General features: G+C 63.4%; 3 protein-coding genes across 3 annotated transcripts; 1 reads left to right on the plus strand and 2 right to left on the minus strand.

The window, feature by feature from the left end:
* Positions 1–460: 460 nt before the first annotated feature.
* LOC308072518 (uncharacterized protein) lies at positions 461–7,244 on the minus strand. The gene is made up of 3 exons (XM_080409518.1): positions 6,477–7,244; positions 3,205–3,238; positions 461–2,209 (listed from the first exon to the last, which is right to left on the minus strand). The coding sequence occupies exons 1-3, from the start codon at positions 6,702–6,704 to the stop codon at positions 1,788–1,790; spliced, it is 684 nt and encodes a 227-aa protein (XP_080265644.1). The 5' UTR covers positions 6,705–7,244; the 3' UTR covers positions 461–1,787.
* A 1,094-nt stretch (positions 7,245–8,338) lies between these two features.
* Positions 8,339–18,496, plus strand: ILVBL (ilvB acetolactate synthase like). The gene is given in 17 exon segments (XM_080409995.1): positions 8,339–8,362; positions 10,959–11,086; positions 11,220–11,421; positions 11,905–12,032; positions 12,131–12,269; positions 12,509–12,620; positions 12,703–12,802; positions 13,548–13,645; positions 15,618–15,754; positions 15,853–15,987; positions 16,339–16,453; positions 17,212–17,236; positions 17,238–17,382; positions 17,478–17,548; positions 17,631–17,702; positions 17,807–17,912; positions 18,186–18,496. Coding segments are annotated over 16 exon segments (1,878 nt in total). The 5' UTR covers positions 8,339–8,362; positions 10,959–10,972; the 3' UTR covers positions 18,365–18,496.
* A 121-nt stretch (positions 18,497–18,617) lies between these two features.
* SYDE1 (synapse defective Rho GTPase homolog 1) lies at positions 18,618–27,119 on the minus strand. The gene is made up of 8 exons (XM_080409994.1): positions 26,978–27,119; positions 25,339–25,920; positions 23,971–24,714; positions 23,428–23,642; positions 23,216–23,342; positions 22,968–23,125; positions 21,595–21,832; positions 18,618–21,131 (listed from the first exon to the last, which is right to left on the minus strand). The coding sequence occupies exons 1-8, from the start codon at positions 27,063–27,065 to the stop codon at positions 20,704–20,706; spliced, it is 2,580 nt and encodes an 859-aa protein (XP_080266120.1). The 5' UTR covers positions 27,066–27,119; the 3' UTR covers positions 18,618–20,703.
* Between the last annotated feature and the right edge of the window lie 97 nt (positions 27,120–27,216).

Here is a 27,216-nt window from a genome sequence, read left to right on the forward strand (position 1 = left end):
GGGGTTCAGGAGGAATTTGGGGAGGGGGGTGAAAGGCAAATCTGTTGGGATGAGGAGGTATTTGGGGGGGGGGGGGAGCCAAACACAACACCCCCCCCCCAACCCCCCAGTGCCCTTTGCTCTTTGGAGTGGAGATTCTCTGCTGGCTACCATGAGGTTGGTAGCCTTCCAGGGGTGGGGTGCAGGATTGGGGAGGGGGGAAAGGGGGGGGGGGGGCAACGGGTAATTGAGCCCCAGATTTATGTGTCGTGCCCCTCCCCTCCCCCAGGATCCCCTCCCCCTCCTCGTGCAAGAGGTGCACGGCCCTGGTGCGATGCACCACGGGGAGGATTTCCTGCTGCTGGAGACCAGATGAGGCCATGGGGCTGGGGGGGGAGGAGGGGCCCGTGGACCTGGGGGGGGGTGGGGGGGTGGTGGAGGCGCACCGTGGGTGTTGCCCCCCCCCTCCCCCCCATTTTCCTCCAAGGGGCAGAGAAAGTGGGTCACGGGGCGGGGGAAGGGTGGTCTGCGTGTGCACGTATGTTGGTGCACATATATGTGCATTTGCACGAGTGTGCATGCGTACACGCACGTGCAGCTGCACGCATCTTTGCATAACTATTTGCACACGCATGCGCACGTACAGCCGCATGTGCGCTTCCACATGGGTGTGCATGCATAAATACATGCAGTTGCATGCACCGTTGCACACCTATTTGCACACGCCTGTGCATGTACACACGCGTGTGCATGGACTTGCACATGCATGCAGAGCTGTGCATGCACACGTGGCCCCCCTGGCGTCCAGGCCAGTGACACCCCTGGGGTCCCCCCGTTTTTGGGGGGCAATTAAGACCATTTTTGGGCACTCGGAATCATAAATAAATTTATTAAACAATAAATAAAGTGGCTCCAAGCGCCAGGTAATAATTTAGGGGGGGGAGGGGACCCTCCGGCACCCCCCCAGGCCGGCTGGGGGAGAAGAAGGGGGGCTGGGACCAGCAGGGACCCCCCCATCTCTGGACATGGGGATGTCCGTGGTCCCCAAAATAGGCGTCTGTGACATCCCTTGGTGTCCTCAAGTGTCCAGCACTAGGGTCCCCAAATGGCCGAGGGCCCTTGATGTCCCCAGCCCCCAGGCGGGGGGGTCTCCAGCCCCAAATAGTCAAGTATAGGGGGTCTATAATGTCCCTCGATGTCCCCAACCTCCAGGTCTTCAATGTCCCTTGATGTCCCCACACCTCCAGGCATGGAAGTCAACAGTGTCCCTTGATCTCCTCAACCTCCAGGTCTTCAGCATCCCTTGATGCTCCCAAATCTCCAGGCATGGAGGTCAACAGTGTCCCTTGATGTCCCCAACCTCCAGGCATGGAAGTCAACAGTGTCCCTTGATGTCCTCAACCTCCAGGTCTTCAACATCCCTTGATGCTCCCAGATCTCCAGGCATGGAGTCCAACAGTGTCCCTTGATGTCCCCAACCTCCAGGCATGCAGGTGTCTCGAGACCCAGATCTCCAGGCATGGAGGCCATCAGTGCCCCTTGATGTCCCCACACCTCCAGGTCTTCAACATCACTTGACGCTCCCAAATCTCCAGGTGTGGGGGTCAACAGTGCCCCTTGATGTCCCCACACCTCCAGGCATGGAGGTCAACAGTGTCCCTTGATGTCCCCAAATCCCTGGGTGTGGGGGTGTCTTGGGACCCAGATCTCCAGGCGTGGAGGCCAACAGTGTCCCCTGACATCCCCAACCTCCGACCAGCAGGCTGACCAGCCCCCAGCCCCACTCCTCACCCCCTGGCCACCCCCTGTCACCCCCCAGCGATACGCAACAACCCCACGAAGTTGCCCTCCCGCTCGTCCTGCGCCAGCTGCCATGTGTCCTCGGCCACATTCTTGTCCAGCGCCAGGCTCAGGACGTCCCCAGGTTGGAGCTGCCCAATGGCCTGGATCAATCCAGAACGTTCCGGGGTGGATCCTGCACCTCCGGCCAGCACCAGCGGGATGGCGAGCAACGGGCGCTGGGAGCCGGCGCGCCAGAGCTGGAGGGTGACAGTGCCGGGGGGACAGGTGGGTGCCGTGCAGGTGAGGGCGAACTGGCCGTAGAGGAGGTAGAGGCCACCTGCTGTCACCCGCAGCTTCCCCGCTGTCACCTGCACGTCCTCGCTGAGGAAGACGCCGCTGATGCCTTCCTCGTAGCGCCAGCTGGGTCCTGAGGGCAGCGCCAGCGAGCCTGGGGGGACAAGAGAGGGGACAAGAGGGTGGGTGGGCGCTGCAGGTCGGGGGTGGGTGCTGCAGCCCACCTCGGGGTCCCCAGGGCACGGCGGTGCACCCAGGGGGACCTGGGATGGCACCAGGGGAGCACAGGGACGGAGGATGCTCCGTGACACCCTGGGGACCACAGGGACGGAGGATGCTCTGTGACACCCTGGGGACCACAGGGATGGAGGATGCTCCGTGACACCCTGGGGACCACAGGGATGGAGGATGCTCCGTGACATCCTGGGGGACCACAGGGATGGAGGATGCTCCGTGACACCCTGGGGACCACAGGGATGGAGGATGCTCCGTGACACCCTGGGGACCACAGGGATGGAGGATGCTCCGTGACATCCTGGGGACCACAGGAATGGAGGATGCTCCGTGACATCCTGGGGACCACAGGGATGGAGGATGCTCTGTGACATCCTGGGGACGGAGGATGCTCCGTGACACCCTGGGGACGGAGGATGCTCCATGACACCCTGGGGACCACAGGGATGGAGGATGCTCCGTGACACCCTGGGGACGGAGGATGCTCCGTGACACCCTGGGGACCACAGGGATGGAGGATGCTCTGTGACATCTTGGGGACGGAGGATGCTCCGTGACATCCTGGGGACGGAGGATGCTCCGTGACACCCTGGGGACCACAGAGGCGGAGGACGCTCCATGACAACCTGGGGACACAGGATGCTTCGTGACACCCCGGGGACACTCCATGACGCCTCGGGGAGCCCGCGGCCGCACCGACACCCCCAGATGCTCCAGCCTTGGGCTGACGTTTCCTCTCCGAGGGCGGAAGGAGGAACCCGGGTGACATTTTCGAGATGACTGGCCGAGCCACCTCAGGCCAGGGTCCCCTCTCCCCTCCTCCCAGCGAGCCCCTCACCACGGCCTCGGGTCTGGGCACCACCCTACCCCCTCCCAGCGAGCCCCTCACCGTGGCCACGGGCCGGGGGGACTTACCAGCGCTCAGCAGCACGTGGGCGGCCGTGGCAGCCTGTGAAGGAGAGGAAAGAGCGTCAGTGGGTGGAAGGACCCAAGTGTCCTTGTCCCCATGGGTGTCATGTCCCCGTCCCCCCACCCCCGGTGAAGGGGAAGTTGGGTGTCGCATCAGGATTTGGGGACTTTCCAGCACCCTGCTGGGTATTTTGGGGGGTCCCCAGGGAGAGGGGTGACCCCTGGATTTGGGGGGGGGGGGTGATTTGGTGCCTTTGGAGTGGGAAACTGAGGCAGGGAGGGGCTGGTGCATCCGCCTCGTCCCCCCGGCGGGGGGAGGGACACCCTGTGGGACCCCAGGGACAGGCGGAGGGATGGGCACCCTGGGTGGATGGAGGGATGGACACCTGGAAGGATGGGGGGAGGGGAGCCTGGGTGGGTGGGCAACTGGGTGGGCAGGTGGGTGGGTGGACATCCAGAGGGACAGACATCCAGAGGGATGGCCAGACACCTGGACAGATGGACACATAGGTGGATGGACATCCAGAGGGATGGATGGACACCTGGATGGATGGACACCCGGGTGGGTGGACACCCAGAGGGGTGGACAGATGGACACACAGGTGGATGGACATCCAGAGGGATGGATGGACACCTGGATGGATGGACATCCAGAGGGACGGACATCCAGAGGGATGGCCAGACACCTGGACAGATGGACACATGGGTGGGTGGACATCCAGAGGGATGGACAGACCCCTGGATGGATGGACACCCGGGTGGGTGGACACCCAGAGGGGTGGACAGATGGACACACAGGTGGATGGACATCCAGAGGGATGGATGGACACCTGGATGGATGGACATCCAGAGGGACGGACATCCAGAGGGATGGCCAGACACCTGGACAGATGGACACATGGGTGGGTGGACATCCAGAGGGATGGACAGACCCCTGGATGGATGGACACCCGGGTGGGTGGACACCCAGAGGGGTGGACAGATGGACACACAGGTGGATGGACATCCAGAGGGATGGATGGACACCTGGATGGATGGACATCCAGAGGGACGGACATCCAGAGGGATGGCCAGACACCTGGACAGATGGACACATGGGTGGGTGGACATCCAGAGGGATGGACAGACCCCTGGATGGATGGACACCCGGGTGGGTGGACACCCAGAGGGGTGGACAGATGGACACACAGGTGGATGGACATCCAGAGGGATGGATGGACACCTGGATGGATGGACATCCAGAGGGACGGACATCCAGAGGGATGGCCAGACACCTGGACAGATGGACACATGGGTGGGTGGACATCCAGAGGGATGGACAGACCCCTGGATGGATGGACACCCGGGTGGGTGGACACCCAGAGGGGTGGACAGATGGACACACAGGTGGATGGACATCCAGAGGGATGGATGGACACCTGGATGGATGGACATCCAGAGGGACGGACATCCAGAGGGATGGCCAGACACCTGGACAGATGGACACATGGGTGGGTGGACATCCAGAGGGATGGACAGACCCCTGGATGGATGGACACCCGGGTGGGTGGACACCCAGAGGGGTGGACAGATGGACACACAGGTGGATGGACATCCAGAGGGATGGATGGACACCTGGATGGATGGACATCCAGAGGGACGGACATCCAGAGGGATGGCCAGACACCTGGACAGATGGACACATGGGTGGGTGGACATCCAGAGGGATGGACAGACCCCTGGATGGATGGACACCCGGGTGGGTGGACACCCAGAGGGGTGGACAGATGGACACACAGGTGGATGGACATCCAGAGGGATGGATGGACACCTGGATGGATGGACATCCAGAGGGACGGACATCCAGAGGGATGGCCAGACACCTGGACAGATGGACACATGGGTGGGTGGACATCCAGAGGGATGGACAGACCCCTGGATGGATGGACACCCGGGTGGGTGGACACCCAGAGGGGTGGACAGATGGACACACAGGTGGATGGACATCCAGAGGGATGGACAGACGGACACACGGGTGGATGGACACCCAGAAGGATGGACAGACAGACACATGGGTGGATGGACATCCAGAGGGATGGACAGACACCTGGATGGATGGACACCCAGAGGGATGGACATCCAGAGGGATGGCCAGATACCTGGACAGACAGACACTGGGACAGCCAGGTGGGTGGCCACCCAGACAGTGGGATGTCTGGACAGACAGACGTCTACACAGACACCTGGACAGACGGACAGCCAGATGGATGGACACTTGGATGGACAAAAATATGGACAGAGCCCTGGACTGACGGACAGCCAGGCAGATGGACGGACCCCTGGCCAAGCACACCCAGCTGGGTAGACACCTGGAGGGACAGATGGACAACTGGACAACCAGGCACCTGGCCAGAGGGACACCCAGCTGGATGAACACCCGGGCTGACGGACAGACGGAAAGATGGACAACTGGACAGACCCCCTAGCTGAGCATCCCCATGGCTGGGGGCAGCCAGGTGAGCAGACACACCTGGGCACCAGGAGAGATGGACAGACACCAGGACAGATGGACAGATGGACAGATGGACGGACACCAGGACAGATGGACGGACACCAGGACAACCAGGACAGATGAACGGACACCTGGACAGATGGACGGGCAGACACCAGGATGGACAGACACTTGGGCAACCGGACAGATGGATGGACACCAGGACAGATGGACACCTGGACAGATGGACGGATGGACACTTGGGTGACTGGACAGATGGACACTAGGACAGACAGACGGACATTTGGGCAACCAGATGGATGGATGGATGGACACCAGGACAGATGGACGGACACCTGGATGACAGATGGACACCTGGACAACTGTACAGATGGGCAACTGGACAGATGGATGGATGGACACCAGGAGAGATGGATGGATGGACATCAGGACAGATGGATGGACGGACACTGGGATGACAGATGGACACCCAGACAACCAAATAGATGGACACATGGACACCAGGACAGATGGATGGATGGACACCTGGATGACAGATGGACACGTGGACAACTGTATAGATGGATAGACACTTGGATGACAGATAGACGGACACCAGGACAGATGGACATCTGGACACCAGGACGGATGGACACCAGGATGGATGGACACCAGGATGGACGGACATCTGGACACCTGGATGGACGGACACCTGGTCACCAGGACGGATGGACACCAGGACGGACGGACACCTGGACACCAGGACGGATGGACAGACACCAGGACACGGACCCCCCCCCGTGCCCACCTGCGGCGGGGCCCCCCCCGGCAGCGCCCCCAGCAGCGCGGCGGCGGCGGCGGCGGCTCCGAGGGCGGCGGCTCCGAGCGCGGCCAGAAGCAGCAGGAGGCGGCGGCGGCCCCGGTCCCGGTCCCTGTCCCGGTCCTTGTCCCCGTCCCGGTCCCGCGGCAGCGCGGGGGCCTCGGGGTCGGCGAGCGGCGGCATCGCGGTGGGGGGAGGGGAGCGGCGGGGCCGCATTATAGAGGGACCGGGGGGCGGGGCAGGGGGGGCGGGGACGGGGAGGGACCGGGGGGAACCCCGGGGGGACCGGGGGTGGGGACAGACCGGGACGGGGAGGGGACAGACCGGCACCGGGGGGGGGGGGACCCCGGGGGGAGACACAGACCGGCACCGGGGGGGGACCCGGTGGCACCGGGGAGGGGACAGACCGGCACCCACCGGGGGGGGACGACCCGCTGGGACCGGGCGGGGGACACAGACCGGCACCGGAGGGGACCCGGTGGCACCGGGGGGGGGGGGAGGTGGGGAGAGCCGGGGGGACACCGAGGGGAGGGGGGGGGAGCTGGGCTGGGGACTCAGGCTGTGTGTCCCCCCCTCCTTGGGTGCCCCCCCGCGTGTGACGTCACGGCGGAGGGGAAGTGTCGCCCCGCCCCCCCCCGGGGATTTCGCCTCCCCCCCGTGACCGAGCCCCGGGGTTTCCTGCCGCGGAGCCGGAATTTCTGCCGGGGGGGGCACGTACGGCACCGGGAAGGGATTTGGGGAACAGGCTGCTCCCCCCTCCCCAAGAGACACCCCCCATAGGAGACCCCCTCCCAGGGGAGACTCCCCCCATGTGAACGCCCCCGAAATGGGACGCCCCCCATGGGAGACCCCTCCCCATGACGACCCATGGGAGACCACCCCCTTTGTTACACCCCCCCGCCAGGGGAGACACCCTGCCATGAAATGGGACCCCCATGGGAGACAAACCCCCATCGGAGACCCCCCCCACGGGAGACCCACCCCCATGAGAGACCCCCTCCCCATAAAGGCCTATGGGAGACCACCTCCTTTGTTATACCCCCACCCCCCGCCATGGGAGACCCCCCCCCAGTAACTGAGCCCCCCCCGTGAAACCACATGAAATGGGACCCCCATAGGAGACCCCCCCCCCATGGGAGACCTCTCCCATGTGAAACATCCCCCATGGAAGACCCCCCCCCATGTGAAACCCCAGGAAATGAGACCCCCATGGGAGACACCCCACCATGAGAGACCCCCCCCACTAACTGAGCCCCCCGCCATGAAGCCCCCCGAAATGGGACCCTCATGGGAGACCCCCCTCCATAGGAGACCCACCCGCTAACTAAGCCCCCCCCCCCCGTGAGACGCCCTGAAATCGGACCCCCACAGGAGACACCCCCCCACCTCGGGAGATCCCCCCCCAACTGAGCCCCCCTCCCCGTGAAACAGGACCCTCATTGGAGCCCCCCCCATGACAGCCCCCCCCATACGAAACCCCCCCGAAATGGGACCTCCATGGGAGCGCCCCCCCCCGGGAGACCCCCCCGTGAAAACCCCCCGAAATAGGAGCCACACCCCCCCCCACCGCCAAGTGAGACCACCCCGTAACTCCCCCCGCGGGGGACTCTCCTTCCAGGCCCCGTCCCGCCCCTGGCCCCGCCCCCTTGTCCCGGCCCCGCCCCTCCCCGCCAGGCGCCCAATCAACGCTCCCAGCTGCGCGGCGGCGCGCGGAGGAGTGACGTCAGAGCGCCCGCCGGATGAGGGGGCGGTACCGGAAGACCGCGTCACGTGACTGAGGCGGTGGCGCGCGGGGCCGCGGCCCCCCCCACCCCCCAGGCGGTACCGCGGGGGGGCGTAACCGGGGGCGGGGCTTGTGGGGGCGGGGCCGCCAGGTGTGGGCGTGGCTGCGAGGCGCGGTGCTTCCGGGAAGGGCAGGTGGCTGCGGGACGGGGGGGCTGACCCCGCGCCCCCGGGGGTGGGGCACGGGGCTGGGGGACCCCCGGCGGAAAGGGGGGAGCACGGGGCTGGGGGAGGGGCGTGGTCGTGGGAACAGGAGGGGTCTCGAGGGGAGGAGCGTGGGAACGGAGGGACCCCCCCGGGGGGGGCGGGTGTGGGACAGGGGGGCCACCCTGGGGGGGGCAGGGTCTTGGGGGGGGTCATGAAGGGGGGGGGCGCATGGGGTCTGGGGGCGGCACAGTAATGGGGGGCCCTGGGTGAGGAGTGGGTTGGGGGGGGTGTGTGTCCCTGGGGTGTCACAGGCCCGGGGGGGGGACGGGCAGTAAGGACAGAGGTGGCTGCAGTGACAATCAGGACACGGGTGGCCGCAGGGGGGGAGAGGGGACAGCGGGGGCGGGGGGGGGGGGGCAGTTGGGACAAGGTGGTCCTAGGGGCGGGGCAGCTGGGTCAGGGTAGCCCTGGAGGGGGGGGGGCAGCAAGGACAGGGTGGCCCTGGGGGAGGGGGCATCTGGGTGAGGGTGGTCCTGGGGGGGTGCAGCAGGGACAGGGTGGCCCTGGGGGAGGGGGCATCTGGGTCAGGGTGGCCCTTGGGGGGGGGGGGGTTTGGCCCTGGGTGGGGGGAGGGCAGCTGGGTCAGGGTGGTCCTGGGGGGGGCAGCAGGGACAGGGTGGCCCTGGCGGGGCGGGGGGGCAGCAGGGACGATGTGGCCATGGGGGGGGACACAGCAGCCCTGGGGGGCAGGGGCACCACAGAATCCCCCGAAGTAGGTTATTTGGCCCAATTTGCGCCATTTTTGCCCCATTCCATCTTTTTTGAAGCCACAGAAGGGGGAAGTTGGGATTTCAGGAAAAAATCTGGCGCCTGGAGCAGCTCCGGGCCTGGGAAGTGGCTGAAGCCAGGATTTAACACCCCATCCCCCCCCCCCCCCAGGTCCTTATGCCCCTGCCAAGAGTCACCCCAGACTGATGCCCTCTTCATTAGGTGCTAATTATGCAAATGAGCTGGCACTAGGGCTGACCCGGCTCTGGGTGCAGTTAAACTGGTTTTAATTATCCGGGTTTTGGCTGAACCGGGTCTAATTAAACCAGGGTTAATTAAAGGGGGTTCGCTGGGGTCAATTAAACCGGATTCAATTAAACAGGGTTCACTGAGGTCAATTAAACTGGGCCCAGTTTATCAGGTTCAATTAAACTGGGTTCACTTTATTGGGGTCAATTAAACCGGGTTCCATGAAACAAGGTTCAATTAAACCAGGTTCAGTTTATCGGGTTCAATTAAACTGGGTTCAATTAATCGGGGTTCACTGTGGTCAATTAAACCAGGTCCAATTCACCAGTTCAATTAAACTGGGTTCACTTTATTTGGGTCGATGAAACCGGGTTCCATGAAACAACATTCAATTAATCGGGATCAATTAATGTGGGTTCAGATTTGCAGGTTCAATTAAACGGGGTTCAATTAATCGGGGTTCACTGGGGTCAATTAAACCGTCTCCAATTCACCAGTTTAAATTAAACTGGATTCAGTTTCTCAGGGTCAATTAAACTGGGTTCAATTAAATTGAGCACCATTAAACCAGGTTTAATTAAACCAAACTTCATTAAACCGGATTCAATTAAACCGAGCTCCATTAAACTGGGTTTGATTAAACCATGTTCAGTTCATTGCGTTTGGTTAATCTGCGGTCGGTTAATCCGGGTTCAGTTAATCCAGGTCAGTTAATCAGGGTTCGGTGAATCCAGGTTTGGTTAATCCGGGGTTGGTTAATCTGGGTTTGGTTAATCCAGGTCAGTTAATCCGGGGTTGGTTAATCCCGGTTTGGTTAATCCAGGTCAGTTAATCTGGGTTTGGTTAATCCAGGTTTGGTTAATCCAGGTCAGTTAATCCAGGTCAGTTAATCTGGGTTTGGTTAATCCAGGTTAGTTAATACGGGGTCAGTTAATCCAATTTGGTTAATCTGGGGTTGGTTAATCCAGGTCAGTTAATCTGGGTTTGGTTAATCCAGGGTCGGTTAATCTGGGTTCAGTTAATCTGGGGTTGGTTAATCCAGGTCAGTTAATTTGGGTGTAGTGAATCTGGGTTTGGTTAATCCAGGTCAGTTAATACGGGGTCAGTTAATCGAGGTTCAGTTAATCTGGGTTCCGTTAATCCAGGTCAGTTAATACGGGGTCGGTTAATCCAGGTTCAGTTACTCTGGATTTGGTTAATCCAGGTCAGTTAATCTAGGTTTGGTTAATCCAGGTCAGTTAATCCAAGTTCAGTTAATATGGGTTTGGTTAATACAGGTTCAGTTAATCCGGGGTTGGTTAATCCGAGTTGGCTAATCTGGGGTTGATTATCCATCGTTGGTTAATCCGGGGTCGGTTGATCTGGGTTTGGTTAATCCGGGTCGGCTCACCGCCGCCATCCCAGGGCCACCCCGGCGTTTGGTGCCGGTGCCGCCGCGGTGCCGTGCCGCGTCCCCCGCCACCCCCACCCTCTCTCACCGTTGTCGCTTTGGTTCCTTCCCCCCATCCTGGCCCCGTCCTCCAGCTCCCGGCATCCCCATGGATCTCCTTGCCGGCATCGCCTGCGCCTGCGCCGGGCTCCTGGCAGCGCTGGCGGCAGCGCTGCTGCTGGTGGCGCATCGCTTGGGGCTCCTCTACCAGCTCTGGCACAAGGTAGGGTGACATGGGTGATACGGGTGACATCACCACCGTTTTACCAAAAACCCACCGAATTTGGAGCTGATGGCTCGGCGTAGGGACGGTGATGCTGCGTGTGTCCCTCCCTGGTGACCTCCTCCCCCTCCAGGTGGACCCCCGCAGCCCCCGGCACGGTGGGGAGTTGGTGGCGGAGGTGCTGAAGGCACACGGCGTCCGCTTCCTCTTCGCCTTGGCTGGTGGCCACATCTCCCCCATCCTGGTGGCCAGCGAGAAGGTGGGCATCCGTGTGGTGGACACCCGGCATGAGGCCACCGCCGTCTTCGCTGCCGACGCCGTCTCCAGGCTCTCGGGTGCGGATACGGAGCAGGGATCCCATGGCCAACACCTTCCTTGACCAAACAGATGGAGGGTTTTGGGGTGTCCCACTTTGGGGGGTCCTGGTTGAGTGAAGAAGGGTTCAAACACTTCGTGGTGGGTTTTGTCACCATTTGTCACCCCCCAGGAGATAATTTGGTAGGTCCAGTGAGGATTGGGCAAGGAGAAGGTGACCCCATGGCCAACATCTTCCCTTGACCCAACGGATGGAGGGTTTTGGGGTGCCCCATCTTGGGGGGGTCCCGCTTGGGCCAGGAAGGGTTCAAAGATGTTGTGGGTGCCCAAGGTCCTTCCATGGTGGGTTTTGTCACCGTATGTCACCCCCAGGAGCTAATTCCACCACTTGGGTGCCATCAAGATGAGCAACCAAGCATCCCCTGAACCCCCAACCAAAAACCAGGGTGGCAGAGGGGACCCTCCCCCACCTCTCACCACCCATCCCCCCCATTTCCCTGCAGGTCGCATCGGCGTCGCCGCTGTCACCACTGGTCCCGGCGTCACCAACACGGTGACAGCCATCAAGAACGCCCAGATGGCTGAGTCACCAGTGCTGCTCATCGGGGGAGCAGCCGCCTCGCTGCAGAAGGTGGGGGGACCCCCCCTTAAATCCCCTCTCAGCCCCATTTTTTGGGGGAAATTCCTCATTTTGGGGGGTTCGAAGCTGATTTTTGCTCATCTCTGCAGGGTCGGGGAGCGCTGCAGGACATCGACCAACTCTCGCTCTTCAGGACACTGTGCAAGGCGTGCGTCACAGCACGTACCGTCCGCGCCATCGTCCCCACCCTCCGCCGTGCCATCGCTACCGCGCAGTCGGGGACCCCCGGTACAAAATTTTGGGGGGGGGGGGGCGGGGGCACCCCAAAACTACCTCCAGAGCATTGAGATCTGGGGTTTTGGTGGGGTTTTGCCCTGCCATGGGTCAATGGTGTGGTTTGTTGGGGGGGGGGTTGGGGTGCTGGTGTTTGAAGGGGGGGTTGAACCCCAAAAGTGGTTTTGGGATGATATTGGGGGTCTTCTTCTGGGGTGTGTCCTCCCCCCCCCCCCCCCCCCCCCCAAATTTAGGACCCGTCTTCGTGGAGCTGCCCATCGACGTGCTCTACCCCTTCCACGTGGTGGAGAAGGAAATCGGTGGCACCAAAAGCGCCCGGGGGCTGCGGGGGAAGGCGGTGCAGTGGTGAGCAGAGACGCCCCCCACCCCCCCCTTCCCCCAGCACCCCAAAAGGGTCCGGCACCCCCAATTCCACCCCACCCCGTAGGTACCTCCAGAGCTACATCCGTAACCTCTTCGCGGGAGCCTGGGAACCCCGGGATGTGACCCCCCTGCCCGTGCGGGTGCCGCTGGCCACCGAGGATGAGGTGCGGTCTGGGGGACCCCCCACCCCCCACCCCCCACATGGAGTGAGGGGTTTGGGGTGTCTGGGGGTGGTTGGGGTTGGTTGAGGTGGGTTTTGGGGGGACCCCCTGTACCCCCACCATGGAATGAGGGGTTTGGGGTGTCTGGGGGGTGGGGTGGGGTTGCTTGAGGTGGGATTTTGGGGTTCAACTGGGCTGGGTTGGGGTTGAACTGGGCTGGGTTGGGGGCTCAGCTGAGCCAGTTCTGGGGCTAAACTGGGCTGGTTTGGGGTTATACTGGGCTGGTTTGGAGGCTCAGCTGAGCCAGTTCTGGGGCTAAACTGGGCCGGTTTGGGGCTAAACTGGGCCAGTTTGGGGCTAAACTGGGACAGTTTGGGGTTCAGCTGGGCTGGTTTGGGGGCTGAGGTGAGCCAGTTCTGGGGCTAAACTGGGCTGGTTTGGGAGGTTAAACTGGGCTGGTTTGGGGGCTCAGCTGAGCCAGTTTTGGGGTTCAACTGGGCCAGTTTGGGGTTCAACTGGGCCGGTTTGGGGGCTGAGGTGAGCCAGTTTTGGGGTTCAACTGGGCCGGTTTGGAGGGTTAAACTGGGCTGGTTTGGGGGCTCAGCTGAGCCAGTTCTGGGGTTCAACTGGGCTGGTTTTGTGGTTAAACTGGGCCGGTTTGGGGGGGTTAAACTGGACAGGTCTGGGGTTAAACTGGGCTGGTTTGGGGTTGAACTGGGCTGCGACTGACCGCGGTGTTTGCTCCCAGGTGCAGCGCTGCGCGGAACTGGTGAGCCGAGCCACGAGGCCACTGGTGCTGGTGGGCAGCCAGGCCATGCTGCCGCCCACGCCAGCGGAGGAGCTGTGGTGAGATGGACTGGTCTGGGGGTGGGTGGACTGGTTTGGGGACGGGCGAACCGGTCTGGGGACAGTGGAGCCAATTTGGGGGGCACTGAACTGGAGTGGGGAGGGATGGACCAGGTTGGGGACAGTTGAGCTGGGTTTGGGGGCAGATGAAGTGGTTTGGGGACGGTTGAACTGGTCTGGGGATGGATGGGAGCCAGTTTGGGGGCTGCTGAGCTGGTGTGGGGATGGATAGACCAGTTTGGGGATGGATGGACCAGTTTGGGGGGTGTTGAGCTGGGTTTGGGGATGGATCAGCCAGTTTGGGGTCTGGTGAGCTGGTCTGGGGACAGTTGAACTGGTCTGGGGATGGTGGAACCAGTTTGGGGACTGCTGAGCTGGTGTGGGGATGGATGGACCAGTTTGGGGATGGATGGACCAGTTTGGGGGGTGTTGAGCTGGGTTTGGGGATGGATCAGCCAGTTTGGGGTCTGGTGAGCTGGTCTGGGGACAGTTGAACTGGTCTGGGGATGGTGGAACCAGTTTGGGGACTGCTGAGCTGGTGTGGGGATGGATGGACCAGTTTGGGGATGGATGGACCAGTTTGGGGGGTGTTGAGCTGGTCTGGGGATGGATGAACTGGTTTGGGACAGTTGAGCTGGGTTTGGGGACAGATCAGCCAATTTGGGGACGGGTGAACTGGTCTGGGAATGGGTGAACTGGTCTGGGGATGGTGGAGCCAGTTTGAGGCTGGATGGACCGGTTTGGGGGCTGCTGAGCTGGTCTGGGGATGGATGAACTGGTTTGGGGACAGTTGAGCTGGGTTTGGGGACAGATCAGCCAGTTTGGGGACAGGTGAACTGGTCTGGGGACAAATCAGGCAATTTTTGGTCAGCTGAGCTGCTTTGGGCATGGATCAGCCACTTTGGGGAGGGTTGAGTCAGATTTGAGCTTTTGGGGTGAAACAGCCAGTTTTTGGGGCCCTGAAGGAGCCAGTTTTTGGGGCCCTGAAGGAGCCAGTTTTGGGGTGAAACTGAGCCAGTTTGGGGCCCTGAAGGAGCCAGTTTTTGGGGCCCTGAAGGAGCCAGTTTTGGGGCGAAACTGAGCCAGTTTGGGGCCCAGAATAAACCATTTTTGGGGGCCCTGAATGAGCCAGCTTTTGGGGCAAAACAGCCAGTTTTGGGCCTTGACTGAGTCAGTTTGGGGGCAAAACTGAGCTAGTTTGGGGCCCTGAATGAGTCAGGATTTGGGCTGAAACTGAGCCAGTTTGGGGTCCTGAATGAGCCAGTTTTGGGGGCAAAACAAGAGAGTTTTGGGCCCTCAATGAGCCATTTTTGGGGCAAACCTGAGCCAGTTTGGTGCCCTGACTGAGCCAGTTTTGGGGCTAAACTGAGCCAATTTGGGGCCCTGAACGAGTCAGGATTTGGGGTGAAACTGAGCCAGTTTGGGGTTCTGAATGAGCCATTTTGGGGGCGAAACTGAGCCAGTTTGGAGCCTTGACAGAACCATTTTTGGGGGCCCTGAATGAGCCAGTTTTTGGGGTGAAATAACCAGTTTAGGGCCTTGACTGAGCCAGTTTTTGGGGCAAAACTGATCCAGTTTGGGGCCCTGAATGAGCAATTATTGGCGAAAACTGAGCCAGTCTGGGGCCCAGAACAAACCAGTTTGGGTCCCTGAGTGAGCCAATTTTTGGGGCAAATCTGAGCCAGTTTGGTGCCCTGACTGAGCCAGTTTTTGGGGCAAAACTGAACCAGTTATGGGCCCTGAATGAGCCAGTTTTGGGGCGAAACTGAGCCAGGTTGGGGCCTTGCTAGAGCCATTTTTGGGGTGAAACTGAGCCAGTCTGGGGCCCAGAACGAACCAGTTTGGGTCCCTGAATGAGCCAATTTTTGGGGCGAACGTGAGCCTGTTTGCCCCCCCACCCCAAAGTGGTTTTGGGGCCAAACCCTGCGGTTTTGGTGCCATTTTGGGCCCCCACTGATGCCCTGCCCCCCAGCGCGGCGCTGGAAGCTCTGGGCATCCCCTGCTACTTGGGGGGGGCAGCGCGGGGGCTTCTCCCCCCTGGCAGCCCCCTCCTCCTGCGCCAGAACCGCCGCGACGCGCTGCGGGACGCCGACATGGTGCTGCTGGCAGGTACTGGGGTGGGGGGCGATGGGGGCACCAGCGGCGTCCCCGTGTCCCCGTCCCCCTCCTGATGTGCCCCCCCCCCCCCCCGGCCCCATGTCCCCCAGGTGCCGTCTGTGATTTCCGTCTGTCCTACGGGCGTGTGTTGGGGCGCGGCGCCGCCATCGTGGCCGTTAACCGGGACCGGGGGCAGCTGCTCCGCAACGCCGACGTCTTCTGGGAGCCCCGGCTCGCGGTGCAAGGTGGGACCCCCGCCCAGGGTGGGGTGGGGCTGATGTGGGGGGGGGGGGATGTGGGGGGTGGAGGGGTGATGTGTGGGTTGAGGTAGGGAGGGTGATGTGGGGGGAATGATGGGGGGTGATGGGGGGTGATGTGTGGGGCGTGATGTGTGATGTGGGGGTTGTAATGTCGGGGGGGTGATGTGTGGGGTGATGTGGGGGGGGTGAGGGGTGATGTAGGGGGGTGGGGGGTGATGAGTGGGGGTGGGGGGTGATGGGTGGGGGGTTGATGGGTGGGGGGTGGGGCATGGGGTGTGATGTCGGGGGGGCGTGGGGGGCAACGTGTGGGGCGTGACATGTAGGGCGTCTGGGCAGGCGACGTGGCCTCATTCGTGGTGCGGCTGGCGCGGAGCCTGCGTGGTTACCGGTGCCCCGAGCCCTGGCTGCAGCGGCTGCGCGAGGCCGAGCAGGAAAAGGAGCAGGCGAATCGGTGAGCGGGACGGGGACCAGGACGGGGACAGGGGTGGGAACGGGGACAGGGATGGGGACGGGAACCAGGATGGGGAAGGGGACAGGGAGGATCATGGGGACAAGCATGGGGACAGGGATGGGAATGGGGACAGGGGACAGGGATGGGCACAAGAGCAGGAACTGGGATGGGGACCGGGATGGGCATGGGAACCGGGATGGGAACCGGGATTGGGATGGGGACTGGGATGGGAATAGGGAAGGGAATGGGGACAGGGAACAGGGATGGGCATAAGAACAGGGACCAGGATGGGGACAGGGATTGGCACGGGGACCGGGACTGGGATGGGGACAGGAACCGGGATGGGGACTGGAATTGGGATGGAGACAGGAACTGGGATGGGGACTGAGAATGGGACAGGGATTGGGATGGGGACCGGGAGGAGGACAGGGACCAGGATGGGCACAGGGACTGGCATGGGGACCAGGATGGGAACAGGGATGGGGACCAGGACCAGGATGGGGACCAGGACCGGGATGGGGACAGTGACCAGGATAGGGACAGGGATGGGGCTGGGGGCCGGGCTGGGGGCCGGGAGGGCCACGGATCTGGGCCTGGTTTGGGCTGGGCCGTGCGTGTCCTGGCCCTTCCCAGTTTGCTGGGACTCCCCATTCCCACTTTGGCGGATCCCAACCCCTTTCCCGCTGGGCTGGGGGCCACCCCTATTCCGGGGCTCCCACCTACCCCTTCCCTGCCCGGGTGGGGGGTCTCCCCCCTAGGGAGAAGGCGGCGACCCCCCCCCCTGCACCACCTGAACCCCCTGGAGCTGCTGCAGCACCTGGACGCGCTGCTGCCCCCCGAGAGCATCCTGGTGGCTGACGGGGGGGACTTCGTGGGCACTGCCGCCTACATCGTCCGTCCCCGACGTCCCCTCTCCTGGCTGGACCCCGGTGAGACTCCCCTGGACCCCCCCCCTCCCCCCGGGAGACTGTCACCGGAGCGGAGGGGACACAAAGGTGACACCCCCCAACTGTTGTCGCCGTAGGAGCTTTTGGCACGTTGGGAGTTGGCGGTGGCTTCGCGCTGGGTGCCAAGCTCTGCCGTCCCCACGCGGAGGTACAGCGCTGCGGTGGCCCCTGGGGACGCCAGGCACCCGTGTCACCCTGACTGATGGTGGTTGTCCCCTCCCTGCCACCAGGTTTGGGTCCTTTACGGTGACGGTTCGCTGGGTTACAGCTTGATGGAGTTCGACACCTTCGTGCGGCACAAGGTCAGTGGGCGCTGAAAATGGGGGGAGGGGGAGGGGGAATAGGGGCTTGTCCCCAACCCAGGGTGGCACTGAGGCGCGGTGGCCGTGTCCTTTGTCACCTGCAGACGCCGGTCATCGCGCTGGTGGGCAACGACGCATGCTGGAGCCAGATTGCCCGCGAGCAGGTGGCCCTGCTGGGCAGCAACGTGGCGTGTGGCCTCGAGTACCTGGGTGAGCGCTGCCCCCCCACGTTGTCCCCAAATTTGGGGACACGGAGGTGACTCAGAGTCATCTGAGGGTGGATTGAGCCCTGCCTGGTGGCATCAGGGCCCTCTGGGGCGGATTAAACCATGGCTGGCGGCTTCATGTCACCCTTGGGTGCACTGAGGCCATGCCTGGTGTCACCAGGGCACCACGGATCAGGCCATGCCTGGTGGCACCGTGTCACCCCAGTATCGACATCCCCAGGGAGGTGACAGGGCCACCGCTGTCCCCTCCCTGCAGACTACCACGCGGTGGCTGAAGCTCTGGGGGGCAAAGGCTTCCTGGTGGGTCGCCCGGACCGTGAGCGGTTGGACACCGTCCTCCGCGCCGCGCAGGATGCGTGCCGCCAGGGCCGCCCCGTCCTCGTCAATGCCCTCATCGGCAAGACCGACTTCCGCGATGGCTCCATCTCCGTCTAGCGATGCTGTCCCCAAAATGTCCCCAACAGGTGGGGACAAAGTGGGGGTGGGGTGACACCGGTGCTGTGCACCCAACCCAGGGGACAACCGTGTCCCCACCCCCCCCGGCAATAAAGCAGCATCGTTTACCCACCCCTGCCATCCTGTGCCATCCGTTTAGGTCCCACCACCCTGGGGACCCCCCCAAGTGACATTACGGGGACTGTCACACCCCCCCCCACCCCACCCCCCGTCGAGACAACATCACGCCAGCTCTGTGCAGCTTGTGTCATTTATTGCTGGTGATGGTGACAAAGCAGTGGCAGGGCAAGGCGGGAGGGGGTCAGGCCACCTGGGAGGGGGGGACACACAGCTCTGTCCCCCCCCCCCAGCCCACCTGCCCCCCCTGCCTGGGTGCTTTAACACTGGTGGGTTCACATTCAGCTGGTTCCTTTAAGGCTAATACTGAGCAAGGCTGGGTTGCGGGGGGGGGGGATATGTATTTTGCCCCCCCCCTCCCCAGCTGTAACACTGGCAGTGGGTTTATTTTGGGGGTAAAAAGGGGGGTTTTGGGTGCAGGCTGCAGCGATGGCACCCGCCATCCATCCACATGAAGCTGGAGTAATAAATAAAGCTCGGCGCTCCCGTACCGGCAGCCCCCACCTTGGGGGGGGGGGGGGGGGGGGCTCCGCTGCCACCCAGGCTGGGTGCGGGTGGCACGAGGGAGCCCCGTCACCCCCCTTGGGGTGCACACGTGGTGGGGAGGGGGTTGGGGGCAGCGTGAGTGATGGAGGTCAGGGACCCTTGTCAATATTTCCTAATACTGGGGGGGGGGGGGGGCGGGGGGGCAATTTGGGGGTTGACCAAGGAAAGGACAAGGGGGCAAACAGGCACTTGAGGGCAAAATTTGGCCATATAAAATATAAAAAAAAAGCCGAGCAAGAGGCAGCGAGCCCCCTGCCCCTCCTCTGCCCCCCACCCCTCCCACCCCCTCTCCAAAACCACCGGGGCAGGGGGCAGAGACCAGAGCTGGGGCTGTTCTGGGGGGCTCCACCTCGCCGGCAGCAGCGTGGCTTGTGCCAGCGGGGTCTATCCTGCTCGGCGCTGTGCAAATTGAGGGCAACTGGAGGCAAGTGCTGCGTTTTGGTCGCTCCAGCACTGGTGGCGGCATCGTCACCAGTGTCAGCATCGTCACCGGTATTGGCATCGTCACTAGCGTTGGCATTGGCACTGACATCATCACTGGTATTGGCACCAGTGCTGGCATCGTCACCGGTGTCTGCACTGTCACCAGCGTTGGCACGGTCACCGATGTTGGTATCGTAACCGGTGTCAGCATCGTTGCTGGTATCGACATTGTCACCGACATCATCACTGGTATTGGCACCAGTGCTGGCATTGGCACCGGTATCAGCATTGGCACCAGTATCAGCATTGGCACTGGTATTGGCACCATCATCATCACTGGTATCAGCACCCGTGCTGGCATCGTTACCAGTGTCGGCATCAGCACCAGTATTGGCATTGGCACTGGTATTGGCATTGTCACCGACATCACCACTGGTATTGGCACCAGTGGTGGCATTATCACCAGTGTCGGCATTGTCACTGGTATCAGCATTGTCACCAGTATTGGCATTGCCACCGACATCACTGCTGGTATTGGCACCAGCGCTGGCATCGTTACTAGTGTCGGCATTGGCACTGGTATCAACATCGGCACCGACATCACTGGTATCAGCACCAGTCAGCGCTGGCATCGTTAACTGTCTTCGTCACTCGTATCAGCATCGTCACTGGTATTGGCATTGCCACTGACATCACTGCTGGTATTGGCACCAGTGCTGGCATCAGCACCAGTATCAGCATTGGCACCGGTACTGGCTTTGTCACTGACATCATCACTGGTATTGGGACCAGTGTTGGCATTGTCACCAGTGTCGGCATTGTCACCAGTATTGGCATTGCCACTGACATCACTGCTGGTATCGGCACCAGTGCTGGCATCGTTACTGGTGGCGGCATCGTCACTGGTATTGGCATTGCCACCAACATCGCTGCTGGCATCGTTACCAGTGCTGGCATCTTTACTGGTGGTGGTATTGGCACTGTCACCAGTATCCGCATTGCCACCAATGTCACTGCTGGCATCGTTACTGGTGGTGGTATCGGGACTGTCACCAGTATTGGCATTGCCACCGACGTTGCTGCTGGCATCGTTACCAGTGCTGGCATTGTTACTGGTGACGGTATTGGCACTGTCACCAGTATCGGCATTGCCACTGACGTCGGCGCTGGCATCGTTACCAGCGCTGGCCCTGCCACCGGAGCTGGCCCCGGCGCGGGCGCTGCAGCCGGCCTCACAGGCAGACGTTGATCTGCTTGGCGAGCTCCCGCTCCAGGTCGAGGATGAGCGCATCGAAGTCCTTGAGGCTGAGGCAGGGCCCGAAGGGCGCCTCGGGCTCCTCGCCCAGGGTGAAATCTGTCACCAAGAGGGTCCGCTGGGGCGGTGGCCGCCGCGCCGCCACCCCACCATCACCGTCACCCGCTGCCACCTCCTCCTCGTCACCGTCGGTGGCCACGCCGGGTACCAGCAGGAGCTGGTGGTCACAGATGCTCCAGTCGCCGGCGTAGCGGTTGCTGGGGGGGCTCTCTGGCCCCCGGGGGCGGTGACGGGCCACCACGGCGCCCCCCAGCAGGTCCAGCCGCAGCGGGGGCCCTCGCTGGCGCTGGGGGCAACTGGGCTGTGCCCGCTCCCAAACCTGGGGGGCTGGAGCTGGGCGGGGGGCTGTGGGGAGAGCAGGGAAGACAGGGGGGTGTCACTGGGGGTTTGGTGGCAGTGGTGGGTTGGGAAAATGGAGGGGGGGGGCGGTTTTTTTGCTGGGAATGGGGGGGCAGCCCAGCACGAAACAGGGGGACCCCCAGGAAGCCCCTGGATGTGGGGGGGCGGGGCATGGACCAGCTGCTGGACAAATTGGGGGACCCCAGACCCTTTGCTGGAGATGGGGGGAGCCCCTGGGTGGGGGGCACGGGGCAGATGTGTGCGGCTGTGACCCACAGAGCACCCACCAGCGAAGCAGGAGGGACCCCAGACCCTTCACTGGAGATGTGTGTGGGGGGGTGTCTCAGTACAGCCCCTGGGAATGGGGTAGGGGGGTCACAGCAGCACCGCCGCTGCCCCCACCGCTGGTGGCTGTGCAAAGAGCACCCCCAAAGCGGAGGGGTGCAGGTGCCCCCCCACCCCTGCTCACCCGGCCAGGCCTGCAGCAGGTAGTGCAGCACCTCGATGTGTCTCTTGAAGTCCACGGCGCTGGCGATGTCCTCACTGTGGCCGTAGCCGCGGGTGCCGGTGCTGGGGTGCCGGAGCTCCTGGTTCTGGGTGAGCAGGACAGGCCCGAAGCAGACGGCGATGTTCTGCGCGTTCATGCGGTTGAAATCGTGGAAAGAGGCCACCAAGCTCAGGTGGTCCAGGAGTCGCGTCAACGTGGCCTGAAGGGGACAAGGTGGCATCAGCAGGGACGTCCTCTAATGTCACCTCGTCCTCTGATGTCACCTGGGTGTCCCACACCCTCCCCAAAGAGCCCAGGGGATGTGGCTGGAAAGAAGCCACAAGGCTCAGGTGGTCCAGGAGCCACATCAACGTGGCCTGAAGGGGACAAGGTGGCATCAGAGGACGAGGTGGCATCAGGGGACGTCCCTGCTGATGCCACCTCGTCCCCTGATGTCACCTCGTCCTCTGATGCCACCTGGGTGTCCCACACCCTCCCAAGAGCCAAGGGGGATGTGGTGGCAGATGGGCCATGGTGCCACCGGGATTGAGCCATGCAGGGAACGCGGAGGGGGAAATCCCTGGATACTGGGGGGACGTGGAGACCCCCCACCCCCCCCCCAAAAACAATGCTCCGGGGGGGTTGGGTGGGGGGAGGTGACAGGGGGACGTGCCCCGGCACTAAACAAGGTCTGCAGGGGCGACTTGGGGTGGGGGAGACCCCAGGGCTGAGGGGCAACTGGACCCCCCATTAATCCCTTGCTACTGGGCACCCCCTTTTTGGTGCTGGTCCCCCCATTTTGGCACTGGCCACCCCATTTTTGGTGCTGGGCACCCCCTTTTGGCGCTGGGCACCCCCTTTTTAGTGCTGGTCCCTGCCTTTTGGCACTGGGCACCCCCTTTTGGGCACTGGGCACCATCTTCTGGCACTGGGTACCACATTTTTGGCACTGGGCACCCCCTTTTTGGCGCTGGGCACCCCCTTTTGGGCACTGGGCATCCCATTTTGGGCACTGGGCACCCCCTTTTAGCGCTGGGCACCCCCCTTTTGGCGCTGGGCACCCCCCTTTTGGCGCTGGGCACCCCCTTTGGGTGCTGGGCACCCCCTTTTGGCGCTGGGCACCCCCTTTTTGGTGCTGGGCACCCCCTTTTTGGCGCTGGGCACCCTCTTTTGGGTGCTGGGCATCCCATTTTGGGCACTGGGCACCCTCTTTGGGGCACTGGGCACCCCCTTTTTGGCACTGGGCATCCCATTTTAGGCACAGAGCACCCTCTTTTGGGCACTGGGCACCCCCTTTTGGCGCTGGGCACCCCCTTTTGGCGCTGGGCATCCCATTTTGGGCACCGGGCACCCACCTTCTCCACGTCGGGCAGGCAGTCGAGCAGGGTGATGGCCTCCCGCTCGGCCGGGGGGCTCCGGGGCGCCCGCTTGGCCATGGCCTCCAGCACGATGTGGTAGAGCGTGGGGGTGATGAGCGGCGTGGGCAGCTCCCGCAGGTAATCCTTGAGGATCCCTGCGGGCGAACAGGACGGCGTGGGGCCATCAGCGCGGTCCCACGGCGCGCGTGGGGACCCGCAGGGCACCCCAGGGGGTCAGCACCCACCAGTGATGACATTGATGTCGGGGTAGAGCTGTTCCGAGAGCGTCACGGCCGCGCTGTCCTGCTCGAAGGCGTCGCGAAGCTCTTTCTTGACGGCGGCCGAGCCGCAGAGCCGGTACAACCCCACCACCTGCCAACGGGGACCCCGTCACCGCGGTTTGGGGGGGTGCACCCCCCCATCCCCCCTACACCCGTCACCCTGAGTCCCCGCTCACCTTCAGGCCGCGTTTCTCTATCTCGGCCACGCATTTCTGGATGAGCAGGGGCACCTTGGTGGGTGACTTCTCCCTCTCCACCAGCTGGCCCAGCTCCACGCCGAAGACACGGGGCTCCCGCTCGCCAGGATTATCCCACTGCTCCACCAAGGTGAATTTGGAGTAGAGGACACCACGAGGTTGCAACCGCACCGCCAGCTGCTGAGCCCGGCAACCTGCGGAGCCCAAGGGTGCCATCAAGGTGCCAAAGCACCAAAATCACCCAAACCAAGCCCACCCCCCAGCTTGGTACCCCTGAAGATGTGGGGCAGGGTGCCAAAGCACCAAAATCACCCAAACCAAGCCCACCCCCCAGCTTGGTACCCCTGAAGATGTGGGGCAGGGTGCCAAAGCACCAAAATCACCCAAACCAAGCCCACCCCCCAGCCTGGTACCCCTGAAGATGTGGGGCAGGACCTGAGCTGGGTAACGTGCAGAGCCCAAGGGTGCCATCAAGGTGCCAAATCACCAAAATCACCCAAACCAACCCCCGGGGCTTGGTACCTCTGAAGATGTGGGGCAGGACCACCGTGCCGTGGCAGCAGAGACGGTTGCGGCAGGAGGTGGGATCCCAGGAGAAGATGATCACCTTGAGGTGCTGAGCACCCTCCAGCTCCAGGTTGAAGGTGTGGTTGAGGCCAAGGAACGCCGCCTTGCAGGGCAGCAAAGCCGTGCGAGCCCGGTTGGCCGCATCCACTTGCAAGACGCAAAAAACCTCCCGGCTTTCGGTCCGTGGCGGCTTCAGGTCCTGCACGCCGTGGAGGTGGACGCTCACCAGCCCCGAGATGTGCTGCCCGCACCGTGGTGGTGGCTCCCCGCAGCTGTAGGGGTGGAAAGCGCCCACATCCAGCCCGTTGGCCCCATCCTCCGTTTCGGCACGTGCCCCGGCTTTAGCCGGCAGTTCCGGGGAGTCACCGTCGCTCAAGTAGCCACCTTTACCGGCCACTTTGGCTCGCGGTAGCCCCGGCCGCGAAGCCACGCTGCTGTCCAGGTGGTAGCGGCTGATAACGTTGCTGGATTCCTTGCGGGATTCGGAGGGTGAGGTGCCACCCTCCTGGCCGCGGGGACGGGGGCTGCGGAGGCTCAGCTTCCTCCGGAGCTCTGGAAGTTTCTTCATCTTCATGGAGAGGCGCCGGACGGTACCGGGAGACTTGACTTTGCTGAGCGAACGCCCCTTCTTGGGGCTGGCGGGGGGTGAGGGGATGGTTGGCCCCGGCCCCGAGGTGACGCATGGGATCGGCATCTTCCCTGGAAAAAAGGAGTGAGGGGGTTCTGTGGGGGTGCTGGGAAGCCTGGGGGGGACAGGGCTGCTCCCTGGAAACTGCTGTGGGGCAGAGAGAGGGTCCTGTGGGATGGGGTGAGGGTGGTGGGGTCCTGGGGGAAGGGAGAGGGGAGGGGGACTGCAGGGTCTGGGGGATGGAGAGAGGGACCACGGGGTCCTGGGGGAAGGATGGGGACCGCGGGGTCTGGGACACATCCTTGGGGACAGGGACTGTGAGGTTCAAAGGACACTGGGGAGACTGGGAAGGGACAGGGACCACTGGCCTGGTCCGATGCCCTCCTCTGGGGGACAGGGACCATGGGGACAAGGGGACAGGGACTATTTGGGGACCAGGAAACCTCAGAGGGGATGGAGAAAGGACAAAGAGAGGGTGCAGATGCCAGGACCACGGTGGCCAGGGGACACCCTCCGGGGTGGGGGGTGAACAGGAGGACAAGGGCCGTGGGGGAACCCCCCTCCCCCCGCCCCGTAGCTATGTCCCACCCCTCACCACAAGCCTGGGGGCTGCCGGCTTCCGGCTGGGTGAGCAGCACCAGGGCCATGCCACAGAGGGGTCCGCAGCACCCCGGGGGGGGAGGTGTCTCTCCTACCTGTCCTGGGGGGTGACTCCCCACTGCGACCCCCATCAGCGTCACGGCTCCCTCCGCCCCACGACTTCCAGGAGCTTCCAGCCTGGGGGTCCTCATCCTCGGGGATGGGGTTGTACCAGATCTCCCCCTCGCTGCCGGCAGCACCGGCATCGGCCTCAGCACCGCCACCAGGCTCATCCTGCCCGGGTCCTGGTCCCTTCCCCGATGACAGCACCCAGTGCCGGCTGCTCCGCTCCAAGCTCTGCAGGTAGGCGCCGTGCCCGGGGGTCTTACCAGGACCACCCAGCTCCCCGGAGCCGTTCACCGCCTCCGCTTCCTCTGCCAGCTCCATGGCATCCTCATCCCGCTGCTCCGCGTCAGGCCGGGGGCTGCTGCCGGTGCCGGGGGGCTGGGGGCTGCTGCCAGGGCTGGGGTCTGGCTCGCTGGTGTTTGCCGGATCCACGGGGGCTCTGGGAGGCAGCGGCCGCCTCTCGTCGCGGCCCCCACAGGAGAAACGGGCCCAATTCTGCCTGCGCGGTGTCACCAGCTCCACCGCGGCCACCTCAGGCTCCACCGAAGAATCGGGGCTCGGCAGGGGGGTCTCTGTGGGAAAGAGCCGGGCTGAGCACGGGGGTCCCCAAAACACCAGTGGAGACCCCACTGGGGCATGAGGACCCCTCCCTCACACCCCCCACCCCCATCCTGAGCACCCCACCGAGCACCCCCCACCCCACAGCCCCTTGCCAAGTGGGATTTCCGGATTTCCAGTTGTTTACTCCCGGCCGGATCTACGACCGTGGGATTTTTTTTTTTTTTTTTTTTTTTGGGGGGTGGGGGGGCAAAGCTGGACCCCTCTGCACCCCGACAGGGACAGGGCTGCACCCCAGTGGGGGCAGGGCCCTGTCCCCCTGCACACCCCGGCTCACACGCACAGCGGGGTCCCCCCAGCACTGCACCCCAGTTTCCTGCACCCCCCAATTCATTTGTGCCCCCCCCAAGTTGTCTGTATCCCTCCAGCCTCCCCTGCACCCCTCTACCCCAAGCGCCCCATCCCCCTGCAGCCACAGCAGGGTGCCCCCCACCCCAGGCACCCCATGGAGACCCCCCCCAGCTCCACAGCAGCCTGAGACCCCCAGATAAGTGGGGTGGGGGCAGCAGGGACCTGGGGGGGGACACCCCCCCCCATTCCTGTAGGGCTGGGGTTATGGGGGGTCCCTTCCTTGGGGGGCAGGAGGGGCCCTGGGGACAAAGGGGGGGCCCTTCCCTTCGCGGGGGGGGGCATAAGGGACCCCGGGTGATGGGGGTCCTTGCTCGGCGGCGGGGGCCTCACTGGGGGGGCCCTTCCTGAGGGGGTGCACAAGGGACCCCAGGGCAATGGGGGGGTCCCCTCCTCGGGGTGGGGGGTGATGGGGGGGTCCCTTCCTTGTGGGGGTCCCCTTCCTCGGGGGGGGGGGAGCACAAGGGACCCCGGGGCAATGGGGGGGTCCCCTCCTCGGGGTGTGGGGTGCATAAGGGACCCTGGGGGGGGTTCCCCTCCTAGAGAGGGGGAGGTGAGGCACTCCGGGGGGATGGGGGTCCCCTCCTGGGGGGGGGTGCCTAAGGGACCCTGATGGGGGGGTGCGTGAGGGACCCCTGGGGGTCCCCGCTCGGGGGTCCGTACCTCCGTCCTTCCCCTCCGGCTTCTTCCCGCGCGGGCGGTCGCGGCCCCTCAGGCGGGAGAAGGTCCGGCGCAGCAGCGGCTCCGCCATAGCCCCTCACCCCTCTCCGGGGGGCTCCTCACCCCGCTGGGCAGCGCCCCCGGCCCGGCCCGGCGCCCACCCCACACCCCCCCCGGGCTGCCCCGTCCCCTCAGCGCGGCGGGGCCCGGAGCGGCGGCGCCGCCATCCCGCGGCGCGAATT

This window comes from Falco punctatus (genome assembly GCF_963210335.1).
Source record: "Falco punctatus genome assembly, chromosome: 13".
Lineage (NCBI taxonomy): Eukaryota > Metazoa > Chordata > Aves > Falconiformes > Falconidae > Falco > Falco punctatus.

Bases quoted from the DNA above. Each gene is read 5' to 3' on its own strand.
- LOC308072518 (XM_080409518.1), bottom strand. From the start codon at position 6,704: ATGCGGCCCCGCCGCTCCCCTCCCCCCACCGCGATGCCGCCGCTCGCC. The intron at 3,239-6,476 runs GTGGGCACGGGG...TCTCCTTCACAG, and splicing joins CGGGGGGGGCCCCGCCGCAG to GCTGCCACGGCCGCCCACGT. The intron at 2,210-3,204 runs GTAAGTCCCCCC...TTGTCCCCCCAG, and splicing joins CCACGTGCTGCTGAGCGCTG to GCTCGCTGGCGCTGCCCTCA.
- SYDE1 (XM_080409994.1), bottom strand. From the start codon at position 27,065: ATGGCGGAGCCGCTGCTGCGCCGGACCTTCTCCCGCCTGAGGGGCCGC. The intron at 25,921-26,977 runs GTACGGACCCCC...TCTTTCCCACAG, and splicing joins GCCGGAGGGGAAGGACGGAG to AGACCCCCCTGCCGAGCCCC. The intron at 21,833-22,967 runs GTGGGTGCCCGG...TGTCCCCTTCAG, and splicing joins GCCTGCCCGACGTGGAGAAG to GCCACGTTGACGCGACTCCT.